At 48.8% G+C, this 16,329-nt stretch overlaps 5 protein-coding genes across 5 annotated transcripts; 1 reads left to right on the forward strand and 4 right to left on the reverse strand.

Moving 5' to 3' along the window:
- Positions 1-1,264: 1,264 nt before the first annotated feature.
- Positions 1,265-3,595, reverse strand: FMAN_02386 (uncharacterized protein; the record flags this gene model as incomplete). The annotated part of the gene is made up of 11 exons (XM_041819941.1): positions 1,265-1,343; positions 1,478-1,621; positions 1,696-1,894; positions 1,957-2,013; positions 2,072-2,094; positions 2,157-2,323; positions 2,378-2,527; positions 2,611-2,726; positions 2,790-3,127; positions 3,199-3,331; positions 3,391-3,595. The coding sequence occupies 11 exons, from the start codon at positions 3,593-3,595 to the stop codon at positions 1,265-1,267; spliced, it is 1,611 nt and encodes a 536-aa protein (XP_041685870.1).
- Positions 3,596-5,815: 2,220 nt separating this feature from the next.
- Positions 5,816-6,778, forward strand: FMAN_02387 (uncharacterized protein; the record flags this gene model as incomplete). The annotated part of the gene is made up of 1 exon (XM_041819942.1): positions 5,816-6,778. The coding sequence occupies one exon, from the start codon at positions 5,816-5,818 to the stop codon at positions 6,776-6,778; it is 963 nt and encodes a 320-aa protein (XP_041685871.1).
- Positions 6,779-6,879: 101 nt separating this feature from the next.
- FMAN_02388 (uncharacterized protein) lies at positions 6,880-8,962 on the reverse strand (the record flags this gene model as incomplete). The annotated part of the gene is made up of 3 exons (XM_041819943.1): positions 6,880-7,876; positions 7,940-8,045; positions 8,689-8,962. 3 exons carry the CDS (start codon positions 8,960-8,962, stop codon positions 6,880-6,882), a joined length of 1,377 nt encoding a protein of 458 aa, XP_041685872.1.
- Positions 8,963-9,559: 597 nt separating this feature from the next.
- Positions 9,560-10,689, reverse strand: FMAN_02389 (uncharacterized protein; the record flags this gene model as incomplete). Its single annotated transcript, XM_041819944.1, has 4 exons — positions 9,560-9,640; positions 9,708-10,423; positions 10,494-10,588; positions 10,643-10,689. 4 exons carry the CDS (start codon positions 10,687-10,689, stop codon positions 9,560-9,562), a joined length of 939 nt encoding a protein of 312 aa, XP_041685873.1.
- Positions 10,690-11,415: 726 nt separating this feature from the next.
- On the reverse strand, positions 11,416-12,124 carry FMAN_02390 (uncharacterized protein; the record flags this gene model as incomplete). Its single annotated transcript, XM_041819945.1, has 2 exons — positions 11,416-11,917; positions 11,973-12,124. The coding sequence occupies 2 exons, from the start codon at positions 12,122-12,124 to the stop codon at positions 11,416-11,418; spliced, it is 654 nt and encodes a 217-aa protein (XP_041685874.1).
- Positions 12,125-16,329: the final 4,205 nt, after the last annotated feature.

Below are 16,329 nucleotides of genomic sequence, written 5' to 3' on the forward strand. Positions count from 1 at the left end.
GAATCTTGACAGATACAACATTACAATGCGAGATACTATCTTGCTTTTTCTTTATATACTTGCGACTCGTATGGAATGCTAGTAATTGGGTACAGAGCGGGTCAGCGTCTTATGGATGCGAATCAAGGACAACTCTATACATGATAAAAGCCCGCGGGCTTTTGACAGCAACCACTCCGGCTTCTCGGTACTACACAATACATACAGTATGTTTATGCAGCTAGCGGGGATAGAGTGGAGATGTAGAATGTTTGCTTGATCCCTGTTACGTCGATGCAACATAATGTGAAAGAAGATGCAGCTTTCGCATCCTTCACCCAAATTTCATGACCAGGGCTGGTCCTAGAACGCGCCATTTAGGCCGAAGTCCTGCCTTTCTTTCGTATGATAGGTAGATTACAAACGAGGCATACCAGTCGCCCTTGCAAGGATTCTATAGAGCAGCCAAGCAAAGATGTCACGTATCGCTGTGGTCTTGTTTTCTTGGCTAGCTTGTTATCTCCATCCACTATACATGTGTTACCATAAACAGACATGGTCCTCTGTAATAGTGTAGGAATGGGGCGTTAGTGAGTGGTGCCTCTTCCTGCACTAAGTCGACAACGAGTCGTGACCACAAAGCTGACTGAAAGATGCATTACTGCCTCCATAGTCCTGCGCTTTGACTCGACTACCAACGAGCCGGGCTGAGGTAACACAACACAAGCGAATGACTCTGCCGAGATGCCCCACCTCTACAAGGGTCTTCGAAGATTCCATCAAGAGCCAATTGGAATCCTTCTTGAGTAACAGGGTCCTGTGGATCGGCTAAAATAGACTACCAGTCTTGGGGAAATCGCGTTAGCCATTGTGACCTCTGCAGCCGGCTTCAAGCATCTTAAATGCAGAGACTAGGTAAGGGTGAAGTAAGCCATGGGTACAGCTCATCCAAGGGGAAGAGAGCCAGCATTATCACATACTATAATGTGCTGGGCAAGGGAAAGTAAAGCGCACTTCCAGAAATGGCAAAAGTTTGCGACTTTGTTGGTGGATATCAATAGACACAACCCAGTATCTGCCAGTCATGTTGCAGTGAAAGAGTGTACGTAGTATCTGCACTTATTTTCTGGTATCCATGAGCACATGGGACCTGTCCTGCTTCCGTACAGCATGTGAGGATTGGCCGGCCATCGCAAGACACACTGAGCATGACTTACTTGATATGGTATACCTGATCCAACATGTTATAGTACTCTTCCAAGCTGTTGGGAGGGATGTCTTGTCGCTATTCCGAGTTGCTGTTGACAAGTGCCTCAGCTGCGAGACTTCGCGGTTTGATGACACAGTCAAAGTGCTCAGGGTGACTAGCAGCAAATACCATTGTCAGCCATGTGTCAACCACATTATCAAATACTTGTGTGCATGTTTCTAGTTTGGCAAGGGTGCAGAGGTATCGAGGGGCGGTGGGGATAGCTAAAGACAGGGGGACTCAACATACCAGGTTCCTCCATTGGTAAATCGGACTCGGGGCTCAATGAGCTTCCCGTCTGTAGACATTTTCTTACAAAACCGGAGTACGGACAACATCGTTGCTACCATGATCCAGACACTATTGTCGGCCAGAAACCGACCGACACAGACCCTAGTGGTGATTAGTTCGTTCTAGATTTCAAAAGCCGTGACCCGAGTCTCAGTTGGGGTTGGCCTGTCACGTACCGGCGCCCAAATCCAAAGTTGCCAACAGGAAACGGTTCCCCAGCTTCATATCTGTCGGGGTTGAAATCGTGGGGGTCTTTGTAGACCCGCTCATCATGAGCCATGGCATAAGCGTTGGCATAGACCACAGTCCTGGTACTTATCAGATACCCTCCCCACCTTGTAGCATCACTATGATGACAGCATCGTAAGAGAGTGTCTTACCCTGTAAATCATCAGTTGAATTAGACAAGCAGAAACAAGAATTTGCCTCAGATATACCTTTAGGAATGAGCATGCCCTTGTAGATATCATCGTGGAGCGACTTGTGTGGGATCCCTGCCGCGCATTAGTAGCCATTGCAGGGTTTCTTCATTGCCAAACATGAACAACGCACCTAGAGGAGCCAGTGGCGACCAGCTTTGTGAAGATTCCTGTCAGTTTATATTTTGTGTCAGTGATTGGTTAAAAATGCCGCGTACCGATAAATCTCCTGGACAATATGCTCGATGTAAACCAAAGCGGGCCGGTCCGAGAAGTCGGGAAGTCTATCAAATCCAATCACCGTATCAAGCTCTTGCTGTGCCTTGTCCTGTATCTCCGGGTGAAGAACCATGTTGAGAATAAAGATTACACATGTAGCCCATGTCTAAAGGCCACTTTATTAGCTTTCAAAAATCAACTACTATGCTGGTAGACTCACCGTATCTGCTCCTGCGATAAAAACCGCCCCTGCCGCCCCTTTGATATCATCAAGGGACCATTGTTGCTCCTGGCCATGGGACTCCTTATCCTTATACTCACGTAGGAGGTGGTGTGCCAGAGATGTGTTTCTATGATGGTCATATCTGTGCTGCAAAAGACGTGAGTCACATGGCAAGACGGGGGATAATTCTTGAGATGTTTTCCCATGTCACCCACCACCCTCCAACTCACATATTCAGCTTGTGCAGCAGCGAATGGGACATCGTGAAGCCTTTTAATAGCCCAACGCCACTGTCGGGCAAATCGCAAGGACCAGTCGCGGACAATACAGTCGGGGAGGTAGCGAACTAGACTGGCTCATTAGCACACTCTTCTAAAGATTTCGGGTCCATCGTGTGGATATCTCGTACCGAATGGAACTAGATCAACAATACTATTGGCGGGAACTCCACCATTGCCAGTGGCATGCATGGCATCGTTGGCGATTTGGATGTAGGGGTCATCGTCCTCGAGCACTTGGGTGCCATAGCTCACTTGCAGAACGATGGCAACCGCAAGCCTGCGTAACGAGGTTTCCCAAGTTTCAGGCTTCTTGAGTATATTTCGAATCGTTCGTCGGGCTTCTGTTATCTGCAGGCTGTGCCATTGGCGTACATTTGTGTTGCTGAACGAGGTCTGGAGTAACTTTCTGTGCATTTGCCAACGTTCTCCAAAAGGAAGAAAAGTCAGGGTCTTTCCCCATCCCATGCTACCGAAGACCCAAATGAGCAAAGTATTCGGATCACGTTTTCTTCTAGATAGTAGCAGGGACCGGCTTACACTTCCAGTAGCGTAAATCGGGGTCGGTCACAAAAATTGGCGCCTTTCTTGTCCAAGATATCCCTGGCTACATCGGCGCTATTGAGCACGACTGTAGAACGACCCAGGGATCTGACATGTATGATATCTGAATCTGTTGAAGGTAATGTCAGGGGCAAAATATTCGTCTGCATGTACAGAGGCCAAACTGACTGTATTCTTTCGACCATTTCGCGTATACTGCTGCCGCATTCTCCTTGGGTATAACACGGGAATGGCCAAGAAGAAACTCAGAAGGCGGACCAGGTGGTAATGGCAGCGTATGTTGAGAGCGCCAATGGGCCCATGCAAGAAGCAAAATAGTGGCAATGGCAAGCGTCAGCCCAGAGAGGGCCTGAGATGGGTAGTTCTCTATCATGACTCGAGCTTTGAGAAAGTGAGTTCGAGTTTGAGTTACTTTAAGTGAAATAAGACGAGGATTTCTTGTGGGAGTTGAAGTTGTAATTGTAGCAAACAAACCGGGGAAGGAAGCAGATGTTGAGCTAAATGAAAGAACAGGCAATGACCTCAAGTTGCTTCACTGAATCACGCACGACAGGACCTCAGGCATATTCCCAACAGGGACAGAGCAACCAACTATGATCCATCTACATCGAATAGGTACCCTCCATCTAGCGTTCCTTCCTTGCATCTCTCCGGTTCCACACATCATTGACCCATGTGGTCCCTGGAGATTCAGGTTGCACCTTAAGGCGGGTAACTAAGAACTTAGTAAGTGAACCAAGATGGTCGGGGAATTGCTGCAAGTCTCTTTATTTTTAAAAGCAAACAAACTCAAATTGATTGTAACTACAAGGTACTGACCTAGTACTCAAAGTGAGCAAGGGATGCTTTCGAAAGTGCGACATCCTCCCAAAGCAAACACTGTTGTTGGCTTTCTGATGTATCATTCTTAAGACCAACGGACAATGCAACGGTCGAACAGGGAATGAAGGAGAGGCCAAGAAGCTTTTGGTTACCGGTGATAAACAAACTGATCTTCTTTTCCGTCCCCACCTTCCCATGTGCATCTATTGACCCTGGCTGCATGAGAGATAAGGAATTGCTAGAGCTGTAGTCTTCATATTACCCACCAGTTCCCAAAGGACTTGGCTGTCGTGTTAATACAGAAAAGGCTTTGGCCGATAATATGACGCAGTTTGTGGATAGGTGATTTAGCCTAAGGAGTATCAGCTTGATCCTTCAATACCAGTTGATATGATGCAATGGAATGTTTGTCTTGTTGTCTCGGTTGTTGTCACATTTTGTCTGCGGCAAGACAATTCCCACGATGCAATTGGCTAGTTTTGTTCCCTCTACAGAACCTCGGTTCCGTTCCTTCGGGCCCAGATGATCTTGGCTGGGTTGCCTCGTTACGCGAAAGTCAAAGCATCCGCCACGAGCTTCAACCCCTGGGAAACAGAGCGCACCATCTCGTTTAGTAAAGTTTAGTGGACAAAAAGAACGAGAAAGGCCCCCTAAGCTAGCACTTAACTTTCTTCTGAGCTAAGGATTTAGTTGCCGCAGCTGTACACGCCCTCAGGGAGCAAGAAAACATCGGAACTTGACGTAAGTTGACAAAATACTTAGCGAAAGGTATCCCAAGTTTATACTAAATTTAGGCACAGTTTATGCTAAATTACCTAAGTCTTTTTGTCATTTGGGGTCGAGGTCCTGAGTTTTCTTTCCTCCCCTAAACAAGGTCGTTGTCGAACTGATTCATGTGCTGATTTAGCTACGGACCGACGGCTCAGAAATAGAGGATGAGCGAGACAATGTGGTTCAATACCGACGCTAAAGTGAGGAGCCGGCACTTCACTTGTCATAACTGTCTTTGGTCTGGTCTGTTGCATATGTACCTGTAATCAGGCCTAGGTTCAATAGTGCCTTTAGACACTCAGTAAATATGGGTACATGTACGGAGTACAGCTCATGATGCTCCATGAGTTGCGGAATTGTCTCTTCTGATGATGCTCGAAATAGAATACGCTCCTAGGGACGTGATTGGAAGAAACAGTTCCTTCTCAATTTAAAACACTTTCCATCTTCGCTGCCCCATTTATGTATAAACGAAGGCTTTATTCAGGTAGGACAAGGAAGGCAGGACAAAATGGAAACAACCCCACACCAAACGTGATGACTTTCACCTTCCACTTGCGCATGCCCCTCGGGCAGCTCTCTAACCGTCCTCGGGCAGGCGGGATCCATCTTGTCCACATGACTTGGGTCTCGACAACAGCAGCTCAAGTTGACAACTTCTTCACCGCAAGCTGAACGTGTCAATCAATATTGTGAACAAACCATCTTAAAGTTTGCGGCGTCACCGGCGAATCCTTGCGCGTAAACGCTGAGAAAAGCAAATAAACGGACTTGTTTCAACCATTGCTTTTGCGCTCGGCCTCTCTCTGGCGCTACCTACAGACACGAGGGCCGTCGGCTTCCGGCTGTTAATACCAACCCCTGACGTGACAATTCAACTACGGGGTACGGATACTACATCCTCAACTACACACAGACAGCATCATATTGCGAAAGCAACACCAGCCTTGATTCAGCCGCAATAACCCGTTCTGCAAATCTCTTCCAACCCACCTCTACGATGGCTTCTCACGCTAGCACTCCACACATCACCATTCTGGGCTCTCTCAACATGGATCTCGTTTCCTATGTCCCACATCATCCCCTTCCTGGTGAAACCCTCACCTCAAACCATTTCAACACTTCGCCAGGCGGTAAGGGCGCTAACCAAGCTGTTGCTTGTGGCAAGCTCTCTCGAGACTCGAACCTGTCCAATCCTTCGGCTGTCGTCTCTATGGTGGGTGCTGTTGGCGCCGATCCTTATGGCACCCTCCTGCTTGATAGCCTTCGCTCTTTTGGCGTTGCTGTCGATTCTGTAGCCATCCGCCAAGACCAGAAGTCTGGCCTAGCTATCATCATTGTGGATGAGCCCTCTGGCCAGAACCGCATTATCTTGTCTCCTGAAGCCAATCACTCTCTTCAGCCTGCTGAGTTTGAGACCCTTCCTGGCCCCCGTCCTGACCTTCTGATCATGCAACTCGAAATTCCTTTCGATACTGTCATGCAGGCTTTGAAAGCTGCCAAAAAGGATGGTGTTCCCGTACTTCTCAACCCAGCACCGGCTCAGCCCTTGCCTATGGATGCTTACGATGGGCTGGCCCATCTCGTTGTTAATGAGACCGAGGCCGCTATTCTTGCAGATTGTGCTGAGTCTGAGCTTGATGACCTTCAAGGCTTGGACCGCATTGGCCGTGTCTTCATTGATCGTGGAGTCCACAATGTCATCATCACCCTCGGAGGCCGTGGTGTCTATTTCGTCAATAAACAAGGCCAGAGCGCATTGCTTCCGGCGACTAAGACAACCGTAGTGGACACCACGGCCGCGGGTGATACCTTTGTTGGTTCTTACGCCCTGGCCGTTGTAGCCGCCAAAGATGGCCAATTTAATATTGAAGCAGCTGTCGCGGCAGCCAATCGAGCAGCTGCCTTGACCGTTGCGCGAAAGGGTGCTCAGATCTCCATCCCCTGGAAAGACGAACTTTAGACAAGGTAGCAATACCACTTTCTTCGTAGACAATCCAACAAAAAGTATTCGAATCTCACTACGTGTACAGTTTCTCCATTTCGTCTGCTACCTGGATCAGTCTAGAACCATGACGCCCATCCCCATTTGCTTGCATCCTTTTTGCCTCTGCTACGCGCTGGCGAAGCTACTCGGGGCTCCTCCACTTCCTGCTCCCTTGTCGTTATGGACAAACCCGCCATCAAAGGTAACAAGCCCCTGAGGGTGTCAGCGCCGAGTGACCGCCTCTTCCATAACGTGCTGCTGTCAGATTTGCCAGAAAAGGTCCTTCGGCCTTGGGTAGCAGGAACATCACTTCCATCTCGGCTGTGCTCTTCTTTTGGTCGTGTATGGACCGAATTGCTCACCCCCGCGCCCCTAAAGGTTCTCGGCCCTGGCAGACCTTCACGACTCTGCCTTGACAAGTAGCTTGACGCATAGCTACCACACCTGGACGACCCTTGCCTCAATCTCTGATGAGATTGAGAGGACGTTCCTCTACTATGGTGATCGACCTCGGTGCAGCCTCGCTGAAGGCTTGCCTTTCTGAGAGGAATCCGAGGCGTAGGGCTATGATTCCAAGTGGACTTTCCATGTGTGCCATAGCCAGTTTTTTCTGAATACTTCTGTTGCAAACAGTACGTTTGCTCTGAATCCCTGGGGCCGTATTTTTCTGCAGCAATTTGTGCCATTACCTTTCTGGCGCTCGTCGTCCCCCAGTGTCTCTCTACCAGTGGCAATAGTGGGCTGGATCTTGAAACCGGCGGAGGAGACCAAAGCGACATGGCATTGTGGAGTTTCACGGAGGCTGTGGCTACCGTCTCAATCTTGCTTTGCATGCTGAACATGTCGTCCTCCACAATTCCCATGTCTTGACACATGGGAAACGCCGAATTTCGATATGAAAGCCGCACGGTCATGTAGCTCACGGTAGAATCACCCAACTCCTCCTTAAGCGCTTCTATCAGGTTGTCCGATTCTGACCGTGAACGCTTCCGTCTGCATCGCCGCATAGCCTTTGAGACACGGACCTGAACTTGAGCTAGAAGAAAGATGCTTGATCCGGGGTCCAAGCAGTGACTATTCCCGTGAATCAGCGTGCGCCTTGATCAATATGTCGATCTCGTTCGTCTGTGTACTTACATGGGAAAGGGCTGTTCCTGAAGAATGCGAATAACCGAAGATTCTTCCGTTGGCAGAATTTGGACGTCCAAATCGCCAAGGCCAATATCATCGCAAATCTCCCCTGCTGTGTATGCCGTCAGTACCTGTTTGTTCCAGAACGGGGCTTTAATGCGTACTCTCTTGGTCATATTGTGTCAAATCAGCAAGATCCGTAAACAGATCTGGCCGCTCCTAACGGGCCCCTGGTTCACATTTCATCGCACTTTCAGGCCAACGTCTGACTGAGACCTCGATAGCCACCCAAAATCTGTGGCAACCTTCTTCGATGGTGGTGGCCTCGGGTGTGATGGTAATCTTTGGTGTTGACCAGCTTTCTAGCCTTGGCCGGGGTAGTGTCTTGAAGGACTCAGTCAGTGCCACAGGTGGACTTCTTCTGAATAGTGGCGACTCTTCTTCCCGGCTTGTTGCATGAAGCGCAAGCGGTAAATCTGCATGAGACAGAAAAGCCCTGTCATATATATTGGTCAGAGGTGGGCGGACCTTGACTGGACGCCGCGTATCACACACCCCAGGCAATTCACTTGATATCGGGGAGGGAAAAGGGTGGTCTTGTCCCAGTTGGCCCCTGGGCTCTGGGCGCATCTGTCTTGTCTTCCTGACTGATAGCTGGGGTGAGGGCGTGATCCCCAAGCGTAGGGGTGGACTATCATCATTCTGCACCTAGCATTTGGCTTCGCGCAAGGCTAGACTGCCTTGTTCTCCCATACCTGGGTCATCATGTGGCCATCTTAAGTTTTCTTTATCTGCATCTGTTTGTCCTGGATTGATCTTGCGCCTCTTGGCGACTGTAAGAGACCCGTCCCCCTGAATTGACCGCCTGTGTTTTGAGCTACCTGGGTTAGATTGATTTGTCGTATGTCGCTTATTCATGTTCTCGTCAGCTTTCACAATTCTCAACGGACTCGGCTTTTCGCAGACGACGCTGGGATCAGAGGCACAAGTGCCCCAGTAGGACAGATCTTCATAACTTTGGTTCGACATCATGATGTATACTGTAGTGGAGTAATCGACCGGTCCCTCCCTATAATGTGTATCTCTGGTTCTTTATGTAGTGAAGTGGAATCGGTGGGCCTTTTATTTAGGCCTTTGCGAATGTCATACAGTTTCTGGTCAACGATGGTGGCTGTTCCGTTCCGGTCAAGGAACTTATACGATGCGGTAAGTAATGTAAAATTGCAAGAATGTTGAGAATGACCAAAGTTTCGAGATGCAACAGTAGCATGCTTTATGCATACAATGAGAAGAAAGACGATGTTGTTGTTGTTGTTGTTGTGATGAACATTCTCAGTTGAGATTCAGCTACTGGAGACGAACGGAGCATAAAGCAAGTTCGGGAGGGACCTTAGGGGTATCGAGGTTGCTCTTGCTATTAGAGTGAATAGAGTAGAACGGGAGATCATGCTATGGTAGGTACGCTAAGGTAAGACAAGAGGTGCAGAGTCACTGCCCTGACATCGAAAGCATTGCCCTTGAGCAGCAGCTAGCTGCCTAAGGCACAACTGCAAGGCCGCATCTAAAGAACCTGAAGTCGAAAACACCAGAGACTAAAACGAGTATGGACTCTAAGGCAAGTTAAGTTTATGTAGCTTGCCCAAGTGTTCGACGCAGGTTGTCCTTCACAGAGTCGATATCAGTGTCCTCCATTGCAAGAAACTTGATCTATAGGCACAGAATTAGTAAGTAGAGCTTCTTGGAGAAGTGGCCACATTAAGGGCAGAAGACTTACCAGGTCGTCTGAATTCTTGGTCTCTCCATAGAGGACAGGCTCCGACAAGCTCGCAGAAACGTTCTTCTTGACTCTATCCTCCCAGACCCCATCCCAATTCCACTCTCCAGGTCGTCTTGGGGTAGCCGTAGATGACCCCGACTTTACGCTCTCTGGCCTATGCTCGCTCTGTTCTTGTTCTTTCTGCTCCTCCTCTGCAGTTGTATCTTCCACCAACTTCCCCGTTGCTTTGCGGTGCGTTCTCCATGCGTGCCAAGCTCCTGGATTTCCTGCCGCCGCGAGGGGTACCGAGTCGAGAACTTCTTCTGTGTCAAAGGCACTGCGGATGTAGTGTAGAACTTCATAAGCTGAGACACTCTTTTTCCCAGTGCGCATGTAAGAAGGTGTTCCCGATGATGGATTTGCTGATGTTGTGGAGTTACCGGTCGAACCAGGACTCGTCACAGGCGCTTGTTTCGCTTCCACCATACTCCGTCGTCCTCGTCCGAACCAATCCGAGAATCCATGGCGCAAGCTGAAGCCTCCTGGTGGTAATCGCTCTTGATCCGAGGCGCTCACTGTGCCACTTTCTTGGATATCGGTTGTGTACATGTATGTTGTCAAGGGTGTGATGAGAGGATGGAACATGTCTGTTGAGAAGACGACCAGAGGTGGGAGTTGGGGATACGAGTCGGGGAATGATATTTGAAATCTGAGTATAGCAGGGCAATAGGGGCCTATAAGAATCACAAGATCAGCATCGTAGATCAAGGCCTGGAGTCGGGGAAGTATACGAGTGTTGGTTACCTTTGCGAACGAAGAGAACACCAGACCAGAGCGTAGCATCGCCTGGGGTTAGACTAACAAATATGCCCTCAGGACATGCTTGCTTAAGTCCAGCGCTGAGTTTCCATGTTAACCCAGTACTTTATAGTATTTCTTGGTAAAGAACAAACAATTCTGAGAGGAGCTGTTGTTTGCGCAGCGATGGCAATGCGCTCATATTATTGAAGGGCGGCATTGATGCTACAGGCGTAATCGCGTATCGAGATGCTGTGTATCGTGGAGTTATATTGTATCAGGAACCTAGGTGTAGGGAACTGAATCGGTTTTAGAGATTGTGTCACATTTGTTTGTCGTTGTTAGATCTCGAAGCTTCAGAGCTCTTGGGTGCTATCTGGCAGGCGGTGAAGACTCATAGCTAACTACATGGTGGGGTGTGAGATGTTCATGCACTCCAAGTCGTGAACCACATACAGGTTAAATGGGCCATCATTATTATTATGAAAGAAACTGGCTCGGGGAAATCTAAGTCTCTGTATTTATAGGAGCTTTAAGAAATATAGGCACGCTGTAGCACGTATCATGACAGCTTTAGATCCAAGGTCATGATACCGCTTCCACTACCCTACAGCGGCGCAGATTCTGCCATGGGCTGGCTAACCGCGGGGTCATCTCATGCCGGTGGGGTAAGGTACCTAAACTGTGATATCACGATGCCGAAGAAAAAAACGAATCAAAGCATTTGTCTACTCAAACCCTATCCTCTGAGTATCTTCCTGTAGACCCATAATCGTAAATCGTAGCAGCACCTTCATCTCAATAAGATGCAAGCCATGGTCTATTCCCAAGCAAGTACTCCGTCATGAAACTTTTAAATCCTCAGCCATGCATGCCCTCTTCTCATGATGGTATCCCGCAATGCCAATAAAAGAAACAAAGACCAGGGTTAGTGTCCGAGGCGCTGCTCGATCTTGGCCTTCTCCTGTGCCCGGATCGTGGCCATGTCGTCCCTCGAAGCGTTATACGAAGCCGTGACCTGGTTGAAAGGGTTGTCGGGGTGCTTCTCGAACTCCTTTCTGATTCTGGTCTTCCTCTGATCTAGGCGCAAGCCGACGCCGCTGCCATCCTTCTTCATCTCCTCGAGTCGTCGCTCTTCGTACTTGGCTAATGCGGCGGGGAATCGTCGTTCGGGATGTCGGTCGACCTTTTCGTCCTTGCCGCCTGTCAGAGCCAGAGCGTCGAGAGCATTGTCGATACCGGATGCGCTAATAGCAGAGGGCTTATCGTCGCCGTCGAGCTGCGCAAGATCAAGACCGCGCGACTTCTTAACTGGAGCCTTGGACTTCTTGGGTGCCTTTCCGGGGGTGTTGGCGTCGTCTTCAGCCTCCAGAGCAGCTTTCTCGGCCTTCTTCTTCTCAGCCTCAGCAGCCTTGGCGGCTTGAGCTTCCCTACAAGCGATGTCAGTAACCTTGAGCTGCGCCCTCGAGCGACATCAGCACTCACTTCTTGGAGTTGTTCTTGGCGCCCTTGTTCCACTTCTCCTCCTCGGCAGCTTCTTGACGGGCGTCATTTGCGGCCTGCTTCTGGGCGGCGGCCTCGGCCTTTCGAGCGTTGCCCGCTACCTTCTTGCTGTTGTCACCCTTCTTGCCAGCCATTGCGAAAGCCTCGGAAAGTGGGTGATGCGTTTGAATGGTGGGGACGATGTCAACGTGGTACGAGTAGCAAATCGGAGAATAGTAGGCGTGCGAAACGGAACGGGATGCTCGGCTGTTGTTGCTGCTAGGGAGAGCTGAAGAAACGTGGCTCTCCTGGGGTTTGTTTGGGGTTGAGTTTCGTTGGTTGGAAGGAGTGGAAAAGTTGCGATGTCGTAACGTCGGAGTCAGAGTCGGAGGATGGTGCCCAACTAATGACGGATGCCTGGGTCCTGAGTTTCTGGTGTACTGTGTGAATGTATGTTTTTAGGTTCTATTTCTACTGTGCTTTATATGGCAATCACCTATACGGATAGCTTGAATCTGCTTGATCATAATAATAACATTCTGAAAAATCATCGTCGGAATTTTGAATGCTTCGAACAATAATTCACCAACAGATCCAGTATCCGTCCTCTATGATTGAGTAAGGGGTAATGGTAGCCACAACCTCTCAGGCCTCTCAAGGTTGATATCAGTCTTGGCCATTTGTAGTAAGTATCGGCGAACTGATCATGAGCAAGATAACAACACTGCCATCCTGTTCATGATACCACGGTATCACCATTAAACCTGGGAAATATTGAGTAGCATCACATCAGCATTAGTCCACTACTCGTCACGCTCGCTTAAAATGCTCCGTGACGCTTTTGTCAACTCATGACGTGAACTGTCATGCGCGACTCAGAGCCTGTAAGTTGTGAGACTTGAGAGGTACTTGCATACCTAGACTCGACAACAAAGACATCTGCCTTTGCCTGACACTGCAGTAGCATCATGCCCCTGCCTCACAGTACAATACCAGCGACTTGCATCAATAGTCGAACCAGGCTGCTCACATGCCAACCCTTCAGCCTCAAAACGACATGGGCGCCTTGCATGGGTTCATGGTTGCACAGAGCTTCGGGTTACACAAGCAGGGGTTCTTAATGACTTGTTGGTGTCGATTAGTGTTAGCTCGATATTGCCAGACGAGACGAGACTACAAGTGTGAGAATACGACTGAGAGTGAGGAAATAAGGCTATTGAGTTGGCCGTAGCTTGCGATTGACTTTGAAGATCCCGTCACCCCAGCATCATCACCTCGCGTCACTCACCGTCTGCCTTGTATCGCGCTTATCATCTATACCAATCAACTGCTCATGTTTCAGCAACAGCTATTACCACGAGGCGTATCACAATCAAGCCACACGCTCTTTGTTGGAGGCAACATGTGGTTGTCAAGTTAGACTATGGTAAACTTACAGACTTATACGGTACTTGGCTGGCTGTAATCGGCCCGCGACAACACCAACAAGAGATCTCCATGATCAATATACAATTTGAGTACAACTTTGCCCCCCTCTTGCATTTCCCGAACCGCGGTATCGGGACGCTCGAACGGTCACATCACCCAAAGGGGAGTTGTACTCTCATAACAGGCAACCAACTCGGATACTCCTCTATCAGATGGGAGCTGAATCCATAACCAATATTGACAATCAAAGTTGGGGGCTGACAAGAACTTGCACCTGTGCTTACCGCACATGACAACGAATCCTTTCCCCGGAATAATCGGGTATAGAAACATGCGAGGCGGCATGAACATCAACTCACCACTCCCACTTGCGGTCAGCATATAACGCTACTGTGATTTCCATTCATAGATATCTAGGCAGCCTGCTTACGCTCAACCGAGCCATGCAGACCCTTGAAGTTTCGCCTTGGAAAGAAGCAGATCCCGGGAATAATGTGACTCAGTAGGTAGCACATTGCCAGCAATGTTTCGAGATAACACGTCCGGATGGTGTACCCAAGCGAACGTGCCTTGTTAGTTCAGTATCCGGAGGATTATCGACGTTTGTTCCCTTGACATTTCCGTTTCAACCCTGCTATTCTGCAACCTTGCAGTCGAAACCGCGAGACAAGAACCGTCCTCACCGATAAGTGAGACTTTGAGATACGTCAGATTAGAAGGCACGGGGCTCGAATATCCCTTGGCCCGGTTTCTCGATTTGGTTGGATGCATACCGAGAAGTGAGATCTGTTGGGGGAAGATCCTTTGAAGGCTGAAAATAGTAAACGATCCTTGTAAATACGTATACTTCCAGTGCGAAGTCGTATCCAAATCCTCGTGTAACATGGAACAAGGTGGCTTTTATTTCCGTGCTCGGGTTTCGGTGTCGTCTCTTGAGAAGACGAGCTACGAGTTGATCAGGTCTTGGCCTGTATGAGACCCAGGTTGAACATAAGGTGTTTTAAGCTTGATATGTGAGGGACCATGTTTCAGCATATCAGAGAAATGAAACATTTTATTCCCGTCCAATTTCATTAAGCACTGACTGGTCTGTATTAGTGATCTGTCACCAAGGAACCATATAGGAGAGGGTGGTGAATACTACTATACCTATGCCCGACCTGCCAATCACAACAGGAAGCATGTAAGTCTCAGGATCATGAACGGAACAGGCCGGTCTTACTGAGCCCAGGATTCCCAGGAGAACCATGTTGGCAACAGCAGAATAAGACGGGAAGCGAACTTTGAGGGCGCTCATATGAGTTCTGACAAAGCCACCAATTTTCCATGTACTCCTCGGGGAGCAAGAAAACACAAGACCTTTATATAGGGTGCCAAAATAAACCCAGTAAAAGATATCCTAAATTTAGTGTAGATATTATAAATTTATGTAAATTTACCTAAGTCTTTTTGTCATTTAGGATCAAGGTCTCGAGTTTTCTTTCCTCCCCTGGGTACTGTATGTGTATAGTTGCAGATGGAGATATGTACGGATACATACATGCATACATCCATCCCGTGAAGCCCGGGCTGCTCACTCACTTGTCAAGGATGTAAGTAGGCTGCGAGACTGTGCCGTGTCTGAGCCCTAGGATTAATGGGCTTCACGACCAGGATGTCACGTATCCTGACGACTCTTTTCTCTTTGCACGCGAGACTGCATGATTGAAGCGAGAAGTGACGAATCACTCAGCTATGCAAGCAGGTGAACTGAAGAGGAGGAGGAGGAGGAGAACTCATTTTCGTCTGGGGACTGTAACAATGCAATACTGTCACCGCCGCCCGCAGCATGAGAAGCGTGAGCATCGCAACACTGAGGATATGTTGCCCCCCCCCTGGCTCCCTAAGCGAACACGCTCATGCACGCCCGTAGACTATGAGAAGAGAGCCCCTGCTGTGCAACGTCGGCTCTCAGTCATGGTGTTGTTGATTTATGCGGGGAGCCGGTGAGATCCAAGCGCTGTTGGTGAAAGAATTTGGGCTGCTGGTCTGGCACCAAAGAATAGGTGGTACGGAGGACAGTAAGGTAAGTAAGTACACATAGTGGCCTGCTAGGGCAGGGTAAGGTAAGGCAAGGCATCTGAGTCAAAGCCAAGGCAGTAGAAAATAGCATGGGGTGCTCAGGAATGGATCGACAGCAAGGGACCTGGAACAAGCAAAGCAAGACAGACAGGGCCAGAGGCGAGCAGGGGATCGGACTTGGGGAGTAGCAGTAGGGTAAGGGTAATAAAGCAGGCCTCGTTTGTGGTGAGAGTGGAAGTGAAGTGTAATGTAATGTAATATGGATGCTGTGAATGAGTTGTTCTGGTGAGCGAGGTCTAGGCTGGTCTAAGTCGGTGAGGTTATTTACGTTCACCGAGTTCAACATCATCCGACAAAACAACCTGGTTTTTTACACCGTACGAACGGCAAGATGTTATTAACATATTTTCACTAGTGTTTGGTATTTGCTTTTGTACTATGCGGCGTAACTGGTCAGTCAGGTTAGTGAACAAGGCTGCAGACGGGAGATTATGCTTGGGCTGGACTTTTCCTAGGCCGTCCCTAGGAAATGTTCAAAGAAGGGAAAAAAAGGAGGATGACCCAGTGATCTGGATCAACCCTTGTCCATTTTCCTGTGTAGTATGTAACTAGACTACCAGATCAACAGTGAGATGAGATTCAATGTTGGAATGGCCAATCTGTGAACATCACAGAGCGCTAGGCACTGTATGTAAATCTCTAGCCCACAAATAGTTAATAAAACAAGCAAAACTCAAAGTTGAGTGTATGTAACCCTCATATCGTATCGCAACAAAGTCAATGCGGTCTCATCTCAGAGCAAAGGGACGTCATCAACGCAACGGTGCCAAGCGATCACCATGACGGATAACGAGGAAGCGGGGCCGAGTGT

The sequence above is a fragment of the Fusarium mangiferae genome (assembly GCF_900044065.1).
Source record: "Fusarium mangiferae strain MRC7560 genome assembly, contig: FMAN_scaffold010, whole genome shotgun sequence".
NCBI lineage: Eukaryota > Fungi > Ascomycota > Sordariomycetes > Hypocreales > Nectriaceae > Fusarium > Fusarium mangiferae.